Below are 22,838 nucleotides of genomic sequence, written 5' to 3' on the forward strand. Positions count from 1 at the left end.
CTCTGGGTTTCTTCATGATTTGGTGAGGCAATACATACCTTGTGGATATATTTACATTCTTCTTCTTATTTTTCCTAGACGTTCTATTTCTATTCCAATTCATATTTGGTATATTTCCTTCCTTTTTCTCCTGAGGCTTCTTCTTTCTATATGCATCTTCTTGCTAAAGGCAAAAATACAAGCTGAGACATTATAAAATGAACTTAACTTAGTCAATGAACTCCACTGGATTTTTCTGGCTAAATTTCTCTGGACAAAATGGCCTGACCCAAATGCATAGTTACTTCATGATTTAGTGGCTTTCCACAGCACATCCTCTTTCCAGCACCATCAATTTAACCAGCCTTTCCAAGACTCTGTCCATCAAGACAGCAAGAGATGATGAGAGAGAAATTTCTGAAATCCCAAACTTAGCATTTTCCCTTTCACAGCATCTAGCTCTGACTTTCAGGGAAATAAAAAATGCAGGGAGAAAAAGTAAAGCAGTCAATAAAATTCCCAATGTGCTAAAACCAAAAAACATCTGCCAGATTTATGATCAGCTGGTGTGCAAGTTCAGCAGCAATAAATCCTCCCTTTCCTCAGCAACTGGAGGCAGTGGGGGAAGGCATTCATTTGAATTACAGCTGAGGAAATTATGGAGTAAGTTACCAGCAAATACTAGCCATTTCAAGAAATGCAAGAAACAAACTGAGCACCAACAGCCACATGGGCAAAGAAGTTTGTAACAACAATTCCCAAAGCAAGACAAGACCGTGTCTTTTCTCACGTATTCCCCAAGCAATGTAAGCAATTCTTCCTTACACCATTTTGCCATGGGATTTATATCCAGTAGACAGAATACAAACACAATCCAGATTCTCAGGTTTACTAATTGCCTGATGAAGTTCTTTTAGTGTTTTATGCTGCCTGCAACAAAGGTACAGTCTGATGTGTTTATCAAACCAGGGGTGAAGAATGATCCTTCTCAGCAACTGCACAATCTGCTAGAGGGCTTCTGCCTGCTGTACTCTCAAATGCAAGTTTCTGATGCAGAGCCCTGGGTTTGGAGATCAGGTCTGAAAGTGAAGGCCAATATGCCCACCTCCCCTGCAGAGAATGTTCCCACATCATTAGTATGCCTGACAGCTGGCATTGGATTCCAGTATGCTTGTGCCTGCTCTGACAGTAACCATCTCTGGCTGTGATATATATGGCTGTTTTGATTTTTACCCAAACTGTTCACCATTCCATAAAGCAGCATTAATACACAAGGCATGTGGGACAGCACATTGCACTCTTCCTCATTCATCTAATTTACAGCATTTCAGGTCTGTGACTCTACAAAATAATCCCTACACACACATACATACCTATAGGTGTATATATATGTACATAAACTATAAAAGAGAATTTCAAATTTGAAAAGGAGAAAGATCACAATACCAACCTCAGAAGAAGTAATCTCCTCTTTTGCACAGCATGGAGTCTCTTCCTTGGGTCCCTTACTAATCTTTTTCTCTGTGGAAGGCTTTAGGTTGATCTGCTTTTTTGAAGTCTCGCAGTTTTCTGTTTCATTCCTGAGAGGCACTTGCTGGCTATTCCCTACAATTAAACAATAACAACTGTTTGCATGGGAAGAGAAGGGGTTCTCAGTCATAACCACATACCTTTCCTAAAAAACAGCCTTGTGATGCTTTCCAAAACAGGAGACTATTGTCTAGGCTGATGATATTGGAAAATTTTAAAACCAAAAGCTAATGCAATGTAAAAATTCTTACAGCAGTTGCAAAAAGTAGCTTTGTGGTGGTTCATGGTCATGAGCACACCACTCCCAGTGCATGGATATATTACACAAGTCCTGCTCATCTCATCTGAATTTGAGCTACTTGAGGCTCAGCCATGGGTCTCTAAGGTAGAATTTGAAGCCAGAGAACACTGGGTTAAAAAGCAAAGAGAAAAAACCCCTGCAAGCTGAGTGGGGATAAAGGACAGCCTTTACTTGGTGGTTGACACCTCTGAAGTGTCCTCTGCATTCACTGTGAAGACAAAGGGTAGTCATCCTTGCTTTAGCATGGGTTCTACACTAAAAGTTCTTTTACTCGAGAAGCTTGTGAAGAAGAAGAATTATTTTGATCTAAGAGTCCAATAGATGAAAGCTTCAAGAGGAAGTCTGCCTCAACAACTAGCTCAGCTGAGTCACATTGCTCTGCCTGGGCCAGGACAGGACAGAATTCACTTTGCCTCTGATCAGTTCCAGGTATCTCAGAGCCTGCACTACATCCACAGTGATCTGCTACCGAGGCTCTCAGCTGCTCTGTGTGAGAAACATCATCACTTACTGAACTGAACTGTCCTTCTCAACCGGGAAAGGCACATCCAAATGTTTTTACAGTTTCCTGCCAACCAACTACAACATCCCAGCTCTGAGTCAGATACTGGCTCCTCTCTGGAGCAGGCAGCCATGAGGACTGCAAAAGGAGCACATGTGAATGAAACACCAGGCAAGGGAGACTGCCAGAGCTCTAAAGAATGCTCTGTTGCTCTCCAGCACACAAACATGTGAGTATCTGAGGTCCTGAACTCGCTGTTTGCACAAAACCAGGTCTGTAACTATAATCAAGGTACAAACACTGCAACATGGTATTTTTTAGACTTACTAAATGTCTTGAAACACAGAAATATCACATGCCTGATAGTGCAGAAAGCCACAACTGCTAATAGAGAACAAGAGAGATTACCTTTAGTGCTGTACTACGGAATATATTGAATGATCTCCTAATTCAAACGAAAGAATAAGCAACAGTGCATTTCAGGACCATATGAAGAAACTCAAAATACCTTGTAAGAATGAGTGAAAATATCTTGCCTTCACCTGAGATTGCACACTTATACCTGCTATAGCTCACAGGTAACAACACAAGAAGCAACAAGCCCATGGTAGCAACTACACAACACAGCAGGGCCTGAAATCCCTTTCTGATGCTCACTCCCTAAATAAACTGCCACAGCTACAGCAAATGCCAGTTTTCACCATTCAATTACTTTGCCAAGTGCCTCAGTAAAGCCAAGCTTCCAAAGGATATGCTCTCCTATCCTGCTTTTGATTTTAAAATTTTGAATTGCGAAGCAAAGAGGTAAGAGTTCCCAGCAGCCTAGCCCCACAATTTCCAAAAAAGAAAAACAAGGTAAAAAATACAGCTATGCAATTACTATGGAAAACACTGATTTGCAGATTCCTACATAATAAAAGTTCATATTATCCTGATGTCAGGTTTTTCTTATTTTGGGTGGTTTTATCAAAGGAGGTCTGACTATCTGCTTCTGAATGTGCTTGCTTGGTGATTCAACCCCCATATTTTCAGTGGAGCTGAAAATAGCAAACTGAGATCCTTCTGAATATCTGACAAGGGCAATTTGTGTCTTACAAGCAGATCTAGGACATCAATTATTTTACCAGTTCAAATGCTACGGCAACAAGCTTGAAATTTGTAAACCAAGCAAATTTATGATTTATAAAACAACTTTAAATGTAACCTGCTTCCTCAGGAATGTAAACAGACAAATCACAGTGAACACATAAGAAACACCACATTCCCTTGTCCCATGTAAAAGACAAAATCCTGATCACAGTGAGCTCATCAGAAGATTTCACTTAGTAATTTAGACTGAAAGAATTTGAGAAAAACTTACCACTATTTTTCCTTATTTCTTGCAGTTCTGGCTGTTGTTGAGGTGAATTTCTGGACAAGTGACTTTCAGGTAGCTTCTTCGACATCTTCACAGAACAGAACTCCTGTTCTTTGAGCTCAGCTAGATTTTCTGAAGTTTTAAGGTTAGTTTCCTTAGGAAACATACATGTTTGAAGATCTTCCTTCAGATCACACTCTGAAGAAGTATTTTTAATGAGAACTGTATTTTTCAGTGTACTTTCTTCTTTACCCAGAAAGTCTTCTGGAAGAGTTAAATTCTTGTTAACGTTTATGCCATTTGCATATTTCAGAGTTACCCAGTTCTCACTGACCACATCAGTGCAAATGTCCTCTTTTGGTGCTGAGGTTTGGTTCTCTGCAATCTGATTCTGTTTCTCATCAGCAGCTGCAATGGGACTGCCAGCTGCTGTGTTTGGTTTCTGCTTACTGTAGTAAACTGAACATTTGTGTTTCTTCTGAGAGTGGCTGTAGGTCGCAGGACTTCTCTTTGCCGCACTCTGACTTCGGCTGGAAGAAGTGCCTACAGACAGGAAGCCCTTCCCTTTACCTTTATCTGAGGAACTATAGGAATCCATAAATGTCTTGCAGCTTCCCCTGGAGGAAAAAAAAAAGGGGGATTTGTTTTTCTTTACAAAGCCATCATAAATTGTTTTATGAGATATGTTGTAAGAAAAGAAAGGGGGGCATATTCACAAGCCATGAAATTGCTTTAGGTCTTTAATTTACCATACCAGCTAAGCACATTCTGATTTCAGTGAGAACTGAGCAATACTCTAAGTATTTGCTCAGACTTCCAACACACTTACATGCTTCAGTGAATAAGTGCCTGACTGACCACTCAAGAGGGTCAGATTGAGAACCATCAATGTGTTTTCCATTCTCTCCATGGCTGTCACACCTGGTGTATCCTTTACTTTCATCACACAATTTTTACCTTATGTATTACTGGCAATATTCAAGATTAATAACCCCCTGAGTTCCTCCATTCCTCCTGGTTTGAGGTGGAAGGTCTCTAAAAAAGGCTGCTTGGAACACTGTCTCCTTTAAACCAGCACACAGCAATATCAGTGAGAATCAGACAGAAAGCACCATTCCACAATAGACAGGGTAGAAAAGAAGAAAAAAAAAGTATTTTTACTTGTAGGAATCAGAGCTGATTACGTCAACAGAGTTGCTGTTCTGCTGTGGTGAAGCACTAGGATTTGGCCTCTGTCTTGATTTCATGAACTCTGCTAGAATATACTGGGCTTGCTGGAAGGCTATCAGAATCACTCCAAGCAGGGACAAACTGCCAAAGAAAACAACAGATACTGGTGTCTACAACTTTCAGGAATATTCAGTAAAAGAGTTAAAAAGCTTCTAACAAGATACACTTCTCAAATATTTTTTCAGTAAATTCTAAATAAAAAGACAAACAATAAACTCAAAATGCAGTCTTAAAAATGATAGTTGTAATGGTATTTTCTTTTCCTTTTTTTTTTTCCTTATAGGCCTCACTAGTTATTAGCTTGATAAAATAACTCAGTCATGAACTTTAAAAGAAAAAAATAGAACAAAGAAAAAGTTAATTCTAAAAGAGATAATCCTTGAAGGTAATTTAGAAGTAATTGTGTTGCAGTCTTACATCATACCATAATATGACATAAGACATCATATGTTCATCACTGTTCATTTATGATAGTCATTGTCATTATTTTGGTATTTATTAAATATTGTCTCTTTCTTTTCCTAGAGAAAATGCTGGCATAAAATCAGCTACAAATGCCATCATACTTCTGAACTAAAAATGTAGATGCAAAATATCCTCTCTCTTCACAGTGTATTAATTGCATCAAACATACATGGATTAAAACAAAAATGTTTCTAAATCATCAAACCACCTTCTCAATCATGCAGTGTAAATTTTGTTAGCAGGAAAACAGAATGAAAAATTCCTGGTTTTTCAGATCCCTGTAGTCTTCTGTTGCATCTAGAAGCAGGCAAAGTGGTCACTGCTGTTACTTCATTTGTGTTCTGACCGTTTCCAGTGTCCAAACCACACAAGCAGTAGCATAGTGTGCAGGGGCATCTCAGCTAGGGATGCATCAGCCCATGTGTGTTATCACCATGACATTCACATGCACTGCATCTTGTAGGAGCTCTGGGGTGCTGTGAGGAAAGCCTTACCTTACAAAGAGGACAGTGAGCCTCCAGAAAGACTCTTCCCAGCTGGGTCCTGGCACCACATCCGCACACAGCGGTAACAGATGGTGAGGGAGAGTCACGTTGAGCGTGAAGTGGAACTCCAGATCAGCAGCAGTCACCAGTGTCAGCTCACGAATTACCCACGAAGATGTGAAGTCAGGAGTGAATCTGTCAGGAAAAACAGAGGTGGTGTTACTTCTTTGTTGTTGGGCTGAATTTTACTTTCTGAAGTCACATTGATAACAAAAATACAAATAATATGATGATGACAACTGGAACAACAATAATAATAAATAAGAAAACTAATTTAATAATATTTACCAATAATTTAATAGTATTCTTAAAATTACTAAAATATTGCCTTGTTATTAATATGAATTATTAATTTGTTCATCTAATAATAACAGTTTAGTTATATGAAATAATGATTTAATAATTTTAAAGCACAGTTAAGTAAAGTGTCTACTATCTGCTTAAACTGTGCAGGTGGCATTAGGTCATCTTAAATTGGCAAAATATGTTTTTTGTGGGTTTATTGTGACTCTTCACAATACTCTTATTACTGTGACGTTTTCCTTTTATCAAGGCAATACACATAATCAACTCAGGTTAATCAACAAAAGCACAGCTGTCCAGCATACAGCCAGCATGATTTCAGAAAAGGCCAGGTTCTAGGTACTGGAAAGATACAGAAAGCAGAAGAAACACCAGATTTGTCTCTTCTTCTACTTCTTTGACCCATCTCAGTATTCTACTTAATTGCTAAAAGGTATAACTTGCCTTTCTAATCAGTAGAGGTGAAATCTGTTGTATGGGAAACCACAATTACTTTACTACAGTAACATTAACTTTACTTTTGCTTAAGTCACAGTAGTATATTTCACTCAAGGACAGTTTAAAAAGAATCAGTTTTAGACTATGTGCAATGTTGGGAAAACATGACTAGATTGTGGTCAGGCTACTTGGAACAAGCTTAGAGAATAACAAGCAAATAAAAAATTGTGGCAACTTTTTTGTTTTAATTTATTACTTCATAATGCACTGATAAAAGCATGTATGCTGCTTTTTAAAAGTAATGGGTCATATAAAGAACCAGTATTATATAATCCATTTGTTAGTGTTATCCTGAGGGAAATTCTTACTAAATTTCTATTCAAAATTTTGTGTGTGGTATGCCATTGGAGTGTCTGTTTCTGAAATTAATTACTTCAAATTTCCACTTCAGTTATTTTGTCAACAAATTTGTTAGTGCTTACACAATGCTGATTTCTCGTGATGAGTTTTGAGCTAGGAAAAATTCCCGACAGTCTAACACTTCAAATCCATATCCTTGGCAACTGTAACCATTGATTTTCATTGATGAAATTGTTATAGGAAGAGGCCCAATATTCTCTACTTTGAAGTTCTTCGTAATGGATAGAATTTGCTTGCTGTCTTTCAGTTCTTAGAGAAAGAAAAGAGAGCAATTAGTTTACAGTGCATGAGACAATTTTCTTACATTCCTAAATAAATTCCTATTTTTACTTATAATTGAATAAAAAAAACCCCATAAGTGTCCAAGATCTAATACAGACTATTCTGCAGTAGTGTGTTTCTAAAACTTTTAAGTATTTTCCGTCAGAGTTTTGACAAAACAGAATCTACACTTCTCATGGCCAAGCTCTTCAGCTTTTACCATTCTGTTTCTGTAACATTAATGTTCTGTATGAGTTCCAGTGCAGAGCAAAGCAGGCAGCTGCACAACCAGAAACCTGTCTCTCCTTACTCACGTCGTCTGCAGTCCATTAGTGTCGCTTCTGGCACCTTAAATCGAAGGGATCCTCCTGCACCTGGGAGTCTTCCCCCTACTTTAAGCAATTCTTTGGCTCCAAAGCCTTCTACATTGACCACATCCAGAACAGTTAAGTTGTTTCTGCCATAAAATAAAAATCAAGCAATCAGCCAATAAAGCACAAATTAAGTTTGCAAAATCATGGCTTTGCTCTCTAGGTGCCAAACCAAGATAACAGTGTGTCAGAACAGAATCAGGGGCAAAACCTAGACAGGTTTCCCCTAAACAGAGACAGGATCACTCCAGAACCAGCCACTCGTGAATTTCCCACAGTGAAGGAGCAAGTTTAGTGACCAGTGCCACTAGATAAAAACTGTGTCACCTAGTAAAAACGGTTGCTTCTTCATTCAATAAACTCCCTTTTCCTACAAAGGTAACCAAAGTTTGGCTGCATAAAAGACTCACTGGATCCATAACTCCTATCATTATTAAGTCAGGTTGAAAACAGCAAAGCCACACAATGTGTTTCTCTCTTAACTCAAAACTGCCTCAGTACAGTCACATGCATTTTATAACCCTCTGATCACATATCAAGAAAATTAATGACTGAGACATAAGGCACAAACACACTCTAAGCATTTTTTATTAAACCAGAGGTATTCTGACTTTCAAATTTTGACCATTTGTCTATATGCCAGGACTTTGCAAATTCATTTTTACATTGAGCTGCTTGATTCTCACTTACAACTAAAATTTGGCTTACCTGATTAAAATAAGGGAAGCTACTCTTTTGTAGTCAAGAGGTGTAAAAATTACACCAACTTTTCTCGTTTCCAGTGGCTGTAAACTTAAACAAAGCATCTCAGAACTACATTTCTTGCTGATGAGGTCCTCTTGATGTGCATTCTGTTAAACAAAAAATGCACTTCTTAGTCACAGAAAACATGTGTGTTTAAAGATGTCAATAAAGAAAGCACTGTATCACCACTTAGCACCACACAGAATATTTTTGGCAAGGTGCAGAAACTACTAACTCCCTCATTATACCAAAGTCTTTCCTTTTGACAACATAAAACATCAGATAAGATGGTTTATTTGAGCAAAAGTTCGCATTACTGCACTTATTATGAGGAATGCATTACTCCGTTATTTAAAACAGCTTTTATTTCCTCAGATGGAAAAGAAATTATATAGTGTCTTTCATATTCAAGAAATCCTGAAACACTTCACAACGCAAGAACTGAAGTGTATTGATTGCACAGGGAAATGTGGCAACCATTATACCCTCAGTGCATGACTTACAACTTGATTGAAGTGAGAAAGGGACTGCTGGTAAATATCCTGATCATTTGAGTCACTGGAAGGAAGCCAAAGAGAATTCTCAACTATATTAATTGAAAACCAGAACTACCAGAAGTTCACTTAGTCTGGAAATAATGTAATTTTTTTTAATACTGTTGCTTATTCTTTCTGCCTTTGAAAAATTAAAATAGCCCTATAACTTGCTCTTCCAGAACTGGGGTCCCCTCTTAGAAAGGGGTGATCAGGTACCTATAGCAGTCAAAAAAACCATAAAGATTCCAAAATGGGCTCTAACTTGGTTGTTTCTCAGTTTATGGGTGTTGTACTAACAGCTTTTCTGATCTTTTTCAGTTCAAAATGTTTTTATTCTTAGCCTATTTTATGAAAAATACTGCACAAAATCTATCAGAACCTGCATTTAATAATCAGTATTTATTAAAAGCAAGCCATGTATGGTATTTGCAAACTTCCCCATGTCACTCCCTACAAAGATGAGCCTAACAATTCACTGCACATAAACTGACTACGAAAATTATGTCAAATGCAAAAATTTAAATATTAGCAACTATTTATTTGGTTAACAAGGCAAGATCTGTCTCATATGTGCTGAAAATCTGCCAAACCATCCATGTTCCCCCTAGCTCTTCAAACCTAAAGAAAAACATGTATTGCACACGCTGATGTGACGATCCACAGCTATTTTTCCATTTGGCCAAGAGTATGGTGTGTGAGACTGTGGAAACTCACTCCTACCCCTATACTACCTTCCCTTTTTCAGAGGGTGCCTACAGGCTAGGATTTATGAACTGCTGTCTCCTCTCTTTTACAACTACTCTTACAACTGTTGCCAGAAAGGAAAGGTCAGCTTTGATTAGTGTAGCAAACATACTCTTTTCTTTTTACAAGGTACAAATATATCATTAAGATGTAAAAGCATATGTGCAGAAACATGTATCTACACAGGACATTAAAGATGAAGCTGCAGTATGCCCAAGCAGCAAGGAAAATACATTAATTCTGGGCTTTTGTATAAACCAGAAGTCTTAAGAAGAAATTCTTTGGGTATTCTGGATAGTACTCTGGTCATCAGAATATGCCAGCATCCCTGATACAGCATTTTCTCTGTCATCCATGACAGGGTTTAAGCACATCTCAGGGTTTAAGCACAGCTCATGGTCAAGTCTTACCACACTCATGCAAAAATGAGGCAATGGGAACCAGAGAGAACCATGACACTCCAAACCTGAATGCAGAAGTTGGCAATGGCGTGTAGCTGAGATGCAGAAATCCCAGCTCCTCCTCCCATGAACTACCCAACACTGCTTCCCTGTACTGAGAAGAGAACCAGCCCGCTCCTGACATCACTGACTCCACAGCCTGACACTTCATGGTCAGCCTGGAGCTAAGGATGAAGCCCCAACAGCACATCCACACACTTTCAGGCATGCATGCACTTCCTCCCTACAGCTGTATTCAAAACTGGCTCAAACCCTGAAAATAATTAACTGCAAAGATACAAATCTGACAAAGAATCGAGAAAATACTGTGGAACTGCTTTAAATTGCACTTGGGAAGAACTCAGAAGTAACATAGCTAGAAAAATCCTTCTCTAGTGTGTCAGACCACTTCTACCAAAATTAGCCATCTTACCCTGTGAGAACATTCATCCATTAGCCTGAACTCGGTGGTTGTGAAGTTGATAGCTTGCACATTTATGCCGAACCTAAATAAACCAAAACAAAAAGTTAAGCATTTGAAACCCAGCCTGTCAGAACTGCATTGACTTATTTTTACATGCTGGCATCTATTCTTAAATAGAGACTACTTTTATAATTGCATTTTGGCAGTGTGAAATATGGTGGAAATGTGGGTCTGCATTTTAATAGAATATGCTGCAAATCAGTTTTATGTGGATTCTACACATTTGGAAAACAGACAAATGGCTGGGCACTTTAGGTCTGTCAGTGTAGAATACTGTAAAAGATAACAGTCAAGAAATAGAATTTCTAAGCCACACAAACACAAATTCCCCAAAGCTCTTTCTGCTCGTGTAACTGTTAAGAAATAATCATTATTAAATCTCATATAATTTATTCAAATATCCCTCTTTCTGCTCATGATTTGTCTGGGACAAATTCCTATTTTCCATCACATAATGTGCAAATCAAATTCACTTAAAGCAACTGATTTGTTTGTCCAAATGCAACTTATAAGCATTTGTTTGTCCAAATGCAAATTATTATTTGACATTAAGTATTAAAAACTGACATAAGAAAACCAACATGTAAAATGTAGATTATAGATGAATGGACCTCCAGCCACTGAACTGAAAACTCACTTGTCATAACTGTCTATGACATTAGCTTAAAAAGAACCAGTTAATGGATGTGATTTCTGGTGACCTTAGAAGATCTGCAGAAACAAAAGTGTGCAAATACAGAGAAAATATAATTGCAAACCACTAGAAAGAGTCTATGTGGAAACCATATTTAGTATGCAAACAGATGGAGTTATTAATGTGCATATATATACACAGATATATATATGCACATGCATGTACCTATGTAAAGGAATGAGGTTAAGGAAGCAATTACACAGGGATTGGGACCCCAAATAAGCAAGTTACACCTAAGCACAGGAGCAATCCCACTGTCTCTAACCACACACTCCTACCAATGATAACATTTTTTCAAAGTGTGACAGGGCTTATTTTTGTGAACTTCAGCTCACTCACCAGGTCCCTTTATTGTTAATCTAACTCTCCTGTAGATTTCTCATTAGATCATCTCAAATCTAAAACAGAAAGTCTAAAACAACACAGAAACATTTACTTAGCTGAGCCTAAACTTTAATGCTGAGGTTGCTCCCTCTGAACCTGCATTTTTCTTCCCAGTTCCTGTTTCCTCTTTGACCGGGCTTATTACCTAAGAAAAGGCCAAGAAGAAAACTCTTCTCTGGGATGGTTCAAATGCCTTCTTTTCACTGATCTGTCTACAGACTCTATAGATACCAACTAGCACTGTGAGGAGATGCACAAGCCCAATTCTGTAAGCTGTTCACCTCACCTGGGCAGCTTGCACTAAGCCTCAGATACTAGAAGATGAACAACTATAATATATATCTGGCAGACACAAACTTGCTTAAAACATGCTAAATTTGTGTTTTATCAGTGATGAGGTGCATCACAAAGGCATGCACCATACAGGGAGCTGCCTCAAATATGGCTCTATCTTCCAAAATGCGTCAGAACATAATCTCCATCTAAGTTGCACTTTGAAAAACTACATAAAACCCAGTAAGTAACAATCATAAGGCATAGCAAATAAGATCTTTTAAAGGGAAAACAGTATCCTGAGATAGTTATTACCATTTGTTCAGCAGATTCAGTGAAGCTTGGGGATCAGGGTAGTAAGAAAGAGGCAGAAGCTGCAACGTAACTGGGAAGGATGAAGGGTTTCTTAGTACGAAATATTTTACCTAAATAGTTTGGAGGGGAAAAGAAAGAGTTAAAAACTACATATTTGAGAAATGGTTGGTAAAATAATTCAGCACTGGCAATACAATCTGCATTTTCAAGGGACTTCAATCTGGCTTTTGTGTCAATGCAGTATAATCATACATGCACATGACTGCATGTAACAGCAGGACGTGTCACCACAATGTCAGAATTTGCAAAATCAGCTAAGAGTGCATTTTGAAACACATATACAAAAATACAGACCACCCCCACTCCCCAAACAACCCTTTCATTTGGATTTTGATTTATGCAGACAGATGTGAACAAAGCTCTAGCACAGAAGAAAGTAAAGTTAGTGAGATGCCACCCCTTCTTAGAGAAGTCTGAATGCAAGCAGGTTATAAAAATTTCTGTAATGACAAACAATTAAATTGGACAAATGGAATATAAGGTAATTCACAGTGTGTGCATATGAAAACTATTTCCATATGACTGGTTCTGGCCTAGACTAGGTTAGCAAAGACCTAAATCTGACAAACAAGAAATAAACAACTGTCAGTGTGGCTGGAAGATACAACACTTGCAGAGCAATGTAGCTCTCATAAATGTTTTACACACTTCCATTAGACAAGACAGTGGCATGAGGAAGGCCATCTTGTACAGCCTCACAGGCATCACTAATGACAACGCACCCTATCCCTAGTCCCATGTTCAATTATTTTACCACAAGCATGTAACTTATATAATGAGCACAAGGAAAGTTTAACAACTACCAAAATTTGTTGCTTAAAACCTACACTGCTATACTCTTCTCCTTGTACTAAAGTATTACAACTAGCAAGCTAGAAAACTTATCAAAGAGCCAAAGGGATTCAAATTTAGTGTCTTAACTGAGATCAAAACAGTTTATAAGCAGGAGGAAAATGCTAAGCAGCACCAAATATTAACCACAGACTCTGTTATTTAAACAAGCTAAACACACAACTCAGAAAAAAGTGTAGTAACAACCATCCTCACCATACTACTTTTAACAGCTGTGGCATTAAAGTCGAGTGTAAGGCCAGGCTCTGTAGTCAATCGTGGCAAGAAAAAGGCAAAGGATTCCTCTTCAGAGTTCTTCTGCTGAGTAAAGCGAGCTGATCCTAAAATACTTCTCCTGCTTTATTGGCAAAAGCAGAAAGCTTAATTAGTTTGGGTTTTTTTTCTTTCCAATAAAGAACTACAACAAGATGATTTACCAGGACCTATAATTGCATCAACTTATCTTTTCTTGGAAATGGTCTCTAGAAAATAAAGTCCATAAAACTTCAGCCTAACAGCTAACTTCTGTGTCTGTAGGCCCGGGACTAAAAACCTTGAAAGCCATTCGAAGACCCTGAGAAGACTCCTATACAACCTGATGACGAAGGACTCATGCAACTCCAAAAATGAGCTGGTAAAACATGCCTGGACTGCTTTCATGCTAGGTAGCCCTGGCGGGACAACTACAGTCAGATTATTTACATTCTAGGCTGAAAAGCTTACTTGTGGCTGGCAGTGCCTTGAAATGAAAGCTGGGGGTGTCTGCTCTGAAACTCCATGTGCTTCAAGAGAACTAACTCAAGTGTAGAAAATGGTCCAGAATGTTTTGTTCTAATTAAGAATACTTCAGAACAGAAATATTCTTTTTTACAACACTGTACTGGCTTGAATTAAGAAGTTCAACAGATTCTGTACAGACCTGCATGCTTCCCCACGTCTTATTTTTTGCCATCTTTCATAAAGGTCACTTGCAAGCTTGGAATCCACATCCCAGGCAGAACGGTCCAGAGAGAGACTCTTTTGCCAAAGCAGATTTGCTGAAAGGACAATAGATTTTTCAGATTTTACAGAGATAAATAATGTTTGCTCCTTCCATAAATCTACTTTTGAAAATCTGTAATCAGTATCTGCAAAGCATCCAGACCCTAAACAAAAAGGCAACCCAATTCTCCCCTTTCAAGTGAGAATATGCAAGGGTGTATATATATTAATTTCCATATCAGATTTGTTTAAAGAAATACATCTGCAAAACCAAAGTTACTGTACATGCAAACAAGAGAATGGTCATTGCACAGGCTGTGTATGCTTTAGTGAGACCTTTTTATTGCTGCTATTCCTAATAGATGCCACTGAAGAGTAACCATGTCATCAGTAGTCTACACAGTACCCTGCACTGATGGCAGTAAAGTATCAAGATAATATGCGACACAGTGGTACAAAAATATAGTAGCATGGCACAGCAGGGAACATAACAATTCCCACTTTGGCAAAACCAGTCTTTTCATTTTAGCTTCTTTTCTAGATGCTGATAATTTTCTCAAATTCCTCTTAAGATGAATTGCAAAGCTTTACATCAGTCTAAAGATTAGTGCATTTTAGAAAGTTACACTCATATTGGTTCAAGCATTTTCATACAGCAGAAAGTAGTTAGAAAAGCAAGCTTCTTTAGAAAGAAAACAAAAAATACTTATTTTGAAAGTGCATGTACTTTATTTTATAATCCCTAATGTTTAAAGTAATGAATGGAGATTGGTGATTATTGGAATAATCCAACTACAATTTCTTTAAATCAGTATTTTCAGGCTAACGCATTACACATTTCTGTTTAACAAATAGTATCCTAAAGCACAAGGCAGAATACCTGTAAGGACAGATCTCACTAGGTGCATTATTAGAATGAAAATAAAATAAACAACAAGTATTCAGTTGTATCAGTCATATTCCTTCATTGAGATTAAAAAAAAAAAAAAAGAAAAAGCAAACATTTGCTTCTAAGATACAGAGCTTAGTATGCAAGCGTCTCCGTAAGTGTTCAAGTCACATGTTTCTATATGTCACCTCAATTCTCCTTTTCACATCTGACTGACTACTACTGCCTTCCTCATATCCTCTCACAAAGATACATTTTAGGAAATATCATCATTTCCAGGAGAGTGCTCAAATATTTAAAGCCTATGATACCAGCTGCCCTCTGAAACTCCTTACTGCACAGAGAGTAAAAACCACTATTCTGAACCAGCTTTTAACAGGTTCATTCTTTAGGCAGTATCATGCCATGTTATATCTATTGTTGTATTTTGGTAAATGCCAGCCAGGTACTTAAAACAGCTCCCAGCATTACAGTATCTGGAGATAGATTCTTCAGTTCCAGAAAAAATGAGACCCCTTCTTTCTGTTTCATATGATACAGTGTTAAAGATGCTGTTTTATAAGCCTGAAAAACCATATTTGCTGAAATCTATGGAATTATTGCTGTGGGAAAGAGATAAAGAGAAGACCTTCAAATTTAACTCTAGATACAGGCAGATATTGGTCAACTTTTTTTGTTTGTTTTTCATAAAAGAATTCCCAGGATCTGGGCCCAGGTTATGCACATTTGCTAATAACTTTGAGTTAGTAGACAGTTTTACCATTCTCCTTCAACATCTCTTAAGAAAACATGCATGAAGAAAGAAAAGGGCAATACATCATCAATGAGAACTCACAGGAGAGTCTTAAATACTAAAACTTAAAAAAAAAATGCTTCAAGACAGAACAATAGCTTAGCACATGCTATGGAACTAGATGTCTGAAATACTACACTCAGTACCCTCAGCCATTTATATACTCCCAGAAAAGTGGATGTCTTTAAACAAATGTAAAACTAAGTACTTGCATGAACAATCTCAATATTCTCATTACAAGTCTTGCTATATAAAATGATTTTTCTACAATAAAACTACTATCAGTTGCCAAAAAAAGCCTCAGACAAGCCTACCTGAATCAGACTTTCCCAAGTAGCACTGAATATCACAGTGGGCAATTGCTTCAAAATTAAGATCTCCCTGCTGGAAAAACAAAACAAAAATATGACACAACAAGAGAACACATTTCAGTTTCTCAGTGCATAATTTCATAGAGTCAAATAAGAGAATTCTGAATTAAGACAATTAAGTGCCAAGAGAACTATCATTCCATTGCTGTTCAACTCTGGGGACTTAACTTCTCAATCTTCAGAATGGTCTAACAGAGTGGTCTGGTACTGAGCTTTTGTTTCAGCACTATGAACAGATTTCTGGCCTGAGAGAGACACTGCTGCAGCTGGGTTTGCAGTGCAAAATAATAATTCAACACACAGAGCTGAACACAATACCTTGGACACAGTTGAATATATCTGCAGAGGTATTTCGAACATCACTCCCACATTTGTGGACAAACAAATACTAGAGAGCACATTTGTTACAGTGTCTTTCACATTGAGCTTCACAGAAAAAACATTCCAGCAGCCTGGAGGTAGAGTCAGAGGTTCAGCAAAGTTCAGAATCTGAAAAGAATCAAACAACAGCTGAATTAAAACTGGTACAGCACTTTCTGATTGAAAAATGCAAGCTTTCTTGTCTTTTGTGTTTTTGCTGTTACTACATGGTCATATGTGCTTATACCTGATCCATACAGTGCACTTATGCAAATCCCAATATCAAAACATAAGAGCCATTTAGATGCCTACATCATGTGCTTATTCATAAACCAGATTTGCCTGATTTGAATCAAGCAGTTGTGCCAGTAAATTATCAGCTTTAAAGGTCATCTATGCACTAAAGGCTTCCACTATGAAGAAATGCTGAATCCTAGAGAGCACAAACACACACATTCAACAATTCTGAGAACAGAGCAATGGTCTGTAATTCGATGCATCTGTAGCTGCAACTCAAATGAAAGAACAGTTGTCAATAAAACAATACAAAAGTAAGCCGGACAGCGAATAATGCCTTTTGAGACAGTAACCTAATAGTTACAGATGTACATAAACCTTTATTTTCAACTGATTCCAACCAGCTATAACAACAGAGTTCTTCAAAGAATCTATTTTGTATGCCAAAGGTCCATATCTTTAAATCAACTACAAAACATTGTACAAAGAAGAAATAAAGCTTACCTTTACTATGTTCTTTGTTTCTCTGGCTATGAAGACCTCATTCACTTCAATGCTGAAGTAAAAATTGTTTGTAAACCATATGGACCAATATCCTGAAGTATTATGATGTGGCTCTATATGAAACAGTGCTGCAGAAGGATCTACATCAAAATACCTATAAGTAAATACATAAAAAATATAAATACATCTGCTATTGTCCTTGAGTACACAACAAGTGGTTTATACAAGAGAAGATAACATAGCATTCTTGTATGATGGGACTCTTCTAAGCTTTCCCAGAGAAGAACAAAATTATATATTTGGGAATAATGACATATGAGAGTAAAAATTCACAAGTACCACATAAAAGAGACAGGCAAAGTGTCTACCCCTCTTGTTATGCTATAGTACAACACTGCCTATTGCTTTGTGATACAGCTGGCTGAATGAAATAGGCAAAAGATGACTGAAGCAGGAAAATACTTCACATTTTTTCTATGACTATCCAGCTTCTATGTTGCATTAAAAAGGGTGCTGGAAATTTAACCATAGACTAAGCAACATTTATATGATATGAGTTGCTAAAGCACATCTTTTTATTGGCTCCTAAAATTCTTCTTGGGGTAAAATACAGAATTATTGCTTTAAATGTGACATTTGGCAAATGACACAGCAACAATAGGAAGAAGCCTCTTCACTGACGTTGGAATCACAGAGTAACAAAGGAAGTTAACTTCATCTCTTAAACGTAAGGCACAGTACTTTCATTATAGTATCAGTGCACGTTAACAAACAAACAAAATCCACTGTCAACCTACCCTTCCATCACAGGACAGAAAAGACAGGCTTTGAGTGTTGTAGTGCCTTTCAAAAGATAGTTCTTGTTGTTGTCAGAATAAAGACTTTCACTGTCACAGGATGCAGCTGGGAAAGAGCAGACACACGGAATACATCAGCCAGAAGCAGAGCAAAAATTATTTTCATGGGAAGATTTGCAAGAACACTAAAAAGGGGAACCTTTGCTGGTGCAATCCTCACCCAGGTGAGTAACGTATCTAATTGTTTGAGTCCTAAGACTCAGTTTTTTCAGAGGTTTCAAACCTTGCCTTAAGAAGTATTCATGAATGCTAAACACCTTCAAAAATACACAATAAGGCTGCAAAGAGCAACCTGAGCAATTTTAACCACCTGTCATTGGCATAGCATTCTTACCAATCAGAGCACACTGCCTTCTTTTAACAAATGAAAAACTGCTCTGAAAAAGAGAATCACTTAACATAATAGTCCTTCTTTCTTATTAATCCATGTTTTCCCTAGGAAAAACATGTCTCAATGTCATTATGAAAGCAGCTGTTTCATTAATGTTTAAAGTCTGTACACTGCAGTCTAGTGGCCAGAACAGGAAGCAGGCTGGAGTCAGGAATGCTTAAATGCCAAGCTCTGCTCTTCCACAAACATGTCTGGTTTCAGGCAAGCCTCTTCAATAGTCCTGCCACACAATGTCATAGAAAATGACCACCCAAGCACAATAGCCTTTTAGAAAACATATTTTAAACAGAAAAAAAAACCCATAAACCATAAAAGGATGTTGAAAAAGCATATTCAATAATTATGCTTATTGTAAAGTCAGCTAACATTTCAGCAACTGTTTTTTGCCCCGTTTTCAAGTATGTATAGCTTAGAGCCTTCAACCAGCATAAGAAGAACCACATATACACAAAAAGGGTGGAAAATACTAGCAAAAAGAATTCATCCTCTTTCTCAATAAAGTCTAGACAAGTTGATTTTGAGATCTTTCAGGGTCTCTGCTGAAAAAAACTACCCTTTTTTCAGCAATCAAATCCTATTTAATCACATTATCTCCAAATATGGGTAACCTGTACCTTTACAAGAAATAGAAGCAACTTTTGTGAAGTTAGTAGATGATGAGGATAGCAGTACTGGCTCAAACTCCACAGCTGATGTGTCTTTTTGTGACAACTGCCGTATTTCCTGCAGGAAGACAAAACAAGTTGTTTTTATAGCAGTACTACCCTTATTAGTGCTGCAGCTCCTGTATTAGTCTATCTTCTTGTCAAATTTGCATGCCACCATCTGCCATTTTCTCTTATCTTCTAAATCAACACATGAATTTTTATTCAAGTTAACAGCTCTTACATATTAAAAAAAAAATAATCCATCACTGAACTACAACATGTCATCTCAAGGATCTACTAGACATTTGGGCACACTTTAAAACTTAGAAGTGTGACATTTGCCACCAGCAAAATCAATCTGCTATTAGAGAAAGCTAATTCCCTAATCAAATCCACCACCCTAAATTATGACTTCCTGAAGCCCACGATTACCTGTATATGCACCAGGCTGTTTCCAGAATGCATGATATACACATCTACTGATGAATGACCTGTCCAAAGGAACAAACACCAAGGTAAGATCACCAAGGACAGAAACACTTGTTTTGTCAGACACTCACAGGAGAAACAATCCCAATTTAAATTTCTAAAATCTTTGTGTGACAGATACCCTTGTAAAAAGGAGGAACTGTTCACATCTTGAGCTGGCAAAAATTTGAGAGAGGACTAAAAATGCTTTAAAATGTAAGCTTTAAAATGCAAGCATTTCCAGGAAATAATGCAAGGCCAGATTCAGTACTTTGGGCTCAAATCAGGAATGGTCCTATCACCCAGTAGGTAGCAAACTATTGCCTAAAGCAGCAGGAGACAGGGGTAAGACAGCTTTCACCTACTGGTAAGGTGGTACAGCTATGTTGGGGAACCACCTTTGGTCACTGGCAAAGCTATGGTCCCATCCACAGGACAGTAGGAAGACACAGAGGGCCAAAAGAAGGGCAGCAGGACAGAGTAAGAGGTGACCATCATACTACAGTCCTTCCACAAGGAAGGTAACTTTAAGTTTCTGCCCTTGCTTATACTTGCATTAAATCAGTGTATGCAGGCTGACATGAAAGGACATTCTCCCACCTGAGCAGCCACGATTTCTTAATAATGTGTGTGCTTTGCTCAGCTGCTTGAAGGCAAAACTGCAAGTGCCAGCTTCCAAAAGAGGGTTCAAGGTATTGATTATGAGCTCCACATACCCCACAGCTCCTCCTCTGCAGCCTTCCCAGCTGGTTAGTTCCCCTGTGCAGACCCTGCCTACCTGCTGTCCCACCAACAGCTAATCCAAAAGGCTTATAGGACCAACCTCTAGCACAGACAGGACTTAAAATTGCACTATATTTAACAGGAAACAGCCCTAAAAGATACTTCTAGTACTTTAACCATCGAAAGTGTTAACAGTGAGCACCCTTGACAGAACAGATGGGAACAATTTTCTACCAGCATCAGAATAAATGTACATCCACAACTCAACATAACAAAGCCCTGGCATCTCACTGGCAGGGAAACTAGGTTTACAAGGGTATTTCAGTTTCAGCTCTTGAAATACCACATCACAGAATAGGCACGAGGGAAACAGAACATTTCATAGATATTGTTTTATGTATATTGTATCTATTGTTTCGTGACTAGATTTTGAAATGCATTTCTCAAAAGACAAAAAGATCATGTTCCACTTCAACAAGTATGTTAAAAAATATTATTTTAATCTGGATTCTTAAGCAGTTTCTTCTTCTCCAATCAGAAAGAAAAACTGGCAGAAATGTCTAAAAAATGCTATTCTACTAGACTGCAAGGCTCTATAAATAATTTTAAATCCCCTGGATTTAGAGGATTTGCAGCAAAAAGAAATTGCAAGGAGTTGATTGCTTTGCCTGTGGAATTCTAGCTTACAAGAACAAATGATGTGCACATCTGTATTACCTCATTACCCTCCTTTCCATAATGGCCACTGTCCCCAGTACCATACAAACCACTCTGCCTTCACAATCCCATTATGGTCAATTTAATTAATGGAAAACCAGAAATGCAGTTATAGAATTAAAAAGACCATGTCATCTTTCCAAACTATTTAAGCATGGGGGACTAAAGAATGAAAGAGATCTAGTTTACAACTTTACAATTGTTACCTTTATAAAGAAAAGGTTACCTTTATATCTGTTTATGATAACTCTGCCTGACACAAATTCTCTGCTAGCTGTGTTTAACTGAACTTACTTGGTTTCCCTTACTTGTGAAATTAAGCTGTCACTGAATTTGATTCAATTTAGGATGTCAAATTACAAATTATGTATAAAACCAAGTTGAATTACACTTGATAGGTAGATTTAGGACTTACCTGAGGTCTTTGTTCTTTCCATTGCTACATAAACTATCAAAAGATTCTCCAGTAAGTATTGTCTGTGCTCCACAAAATCTTGCTGGGCATTTTCCACTCTTACTGTTAAGCTCATTTCTAGCAGCATTGGGTCATCGGACATAAAACAGCAACTCTGGAGTGAGACAAAGGGATATGGTGTGTGTGTGATGGGGGACAGAACAGAAAAAAATCATTACACTAAGGAACTTGGAGAAATTAATCAAAGCTATTATCTGAGAGACAAGGTTTCCAGCACCAACGTGCTGGCAAAACAAAAGTAATTAGGACCTTTGCTAAAATCTCAGCAGAAACCAAGCACAGTGCAGGTACAGAGAGCACAGCAAAAACAAAGACAAAAACAACTAAAAAAGACACTGAACCTTGAGAGAATGCAAATTTATAAACTGTCTTAGTCAGTCTCACCTCAGGGACTGTAAAACAGTTTCCTTTGTTAAATCCTCTGCCTTCAATAAAATGTGCCATAAACAGACTGATGCATGTGTCTTAATGGTAGGAAGACAGTTCATGTTCACTGGTCTGTTTATAGTTAATTTTTCCAAATCCTGTGCTTTTGTCTCCATTTCTCACTGAAGTAATTTTAAAAAAACAAACATAGATGTACAATTCTTAATAGAAAACACTGTTGTCTGGCTAGAATACTTCAGAAAAATACAAGTAGGATCTTATTTCTGTCTGTAAGTAGTGGCTGCTGTTAACACAGCTAAGTCATAGCAACTACAAAGACACGGACACCATTTTGCAAAAAAAATTAAAGCCAACAAAGCAAAATAGAACTAGACAACCAACAGAGAACAACATAAATTAGTCCTGCATCAAACCACAAAGGTCACTAAATTCAAACTACAAAGGTGACTAAAGGAGGACTAATTTGCTCAGGATGGAGGATTAGGAGGAGAAAACTGGCATGGGAAGTGCTCTCAGAAGTGCAGAACACTTCCAGCTGATTAGCTGGAAGTGGTGCAAGCAAGGACAGCAGAGTGTGGAAGTGCCTGAGGATGGGATCACAGCTCACAGCTCACACAGCCTCAGAGACGCCCAGCACTTGAAATGGCTGCCAGGAGCAGGAGAAGGGCTGCCATGGAGACTGGAGCACAGGTGTGGCATGCCCTAGGGAAGCTCAGAGCAGAGGGCAGGAAGCTGCACTCTACAGAGCCTCCAATGCTCAGGTGCACCTCAAGCCTCTCAATGCATTGTGCACCGCAAGAACCAAACAGGGAAGTGCAGCAGCTCAGGAAT

At 38.0% G+C, this 22,838-nt stretch overlaps 1 protein-coding gene across 2 annotated transcripts in view; it reads right to left on the reverse strand.

Moving 5' to 3' along the window:
- The window catches only part of TMEM131L (transmembrane 131 like), a 71,810-nt gene that overhangs the window by 11,403 nt on the left and 37,569 nt on the right, over positions 1-22,838 (reverse strand). The window contains exons 7-25 of one of the 2 annotated variants that reach the window (XM_031055423.1): positions 21,561-21,714; positions 19,670-19,728; positions 19,205-19,313; positions 18,140-18,245; positions 17,343-17,496; positions 16,560-16,730; positions 16,185-16,254; positions 14,127-14,244; positions 13,424-13,562; positions 12,317-12,426; positions 10,600-10,672; positions 8,411-8,553; positions 7,646-7,788; positions 7,133-7,319; positions 5,859-6,044; positions 4,831-4,980; positions 3,673-4,286; positions 1,430-1,584; positions 39-163 (exon numbers count right to left, since the gene is read on the reverse strand). In XM_031055423.1, coding sequence (XP_030911283.1) covers positions 39-163; positions 1,430-1,584; positions 3,673-4,286; positions 4,831-4,980; positions 5,859-6,044; positions 7,133-7,319; positions 7,646-7,788; positions 8,411-8,553; positions 10,600-10,672; positions 12,317-12,426; positions 13,424-13,562; positions 14,127-14,244; positions 16,185-16,254; positions 16,560-16,730; positions 17,343-17,496; positions 18,140-18,245; positions 19,205-19,313; positions 19,670-19,728; positions 21,561-21,714 — 2,966 coding nt within the window. Of the gene's footprint in view, positions 1-38; positions 164-1,429; positions 1,585-3,672; positions 4,287-4,830; positions 4,981-5,858; positions 6,045-7,132; positions 7,320-7,645; positions 7,789-8,410; positions 8,554-10,599; positions 10,673-12,316; positions 12,427-13,423; positions 13,566-14,126; positions 14,245-16,184; positions 16,255-16,559; positions 16,731-17,342; positions 17,497-18,139; positions 18,246-19,204; positions 19,314-19,669; positions 19,729-21,560; positions 21,715-22,838 lie in introns of both variants that reach the window. The other variant, XM_014310826.2, reaches the window with a different exon arrangement.

The sequence above is a fragment of the Geospiza fortis genome, unplaced genomic scaffold (genome assembly GCF_000277835.1).
Source record: "Geospiza fortis unplaced genomic scaffold, GeoFor_1.0 scaffold40, whole genome shotgun sequence".
Taxonomy (NCBI): domain Eukaryota; kingdom Metazoa; phylum Chordata; class Aves; order Passeriformes; family Thraupidae; genus Geospiza; species Geospiza fortis.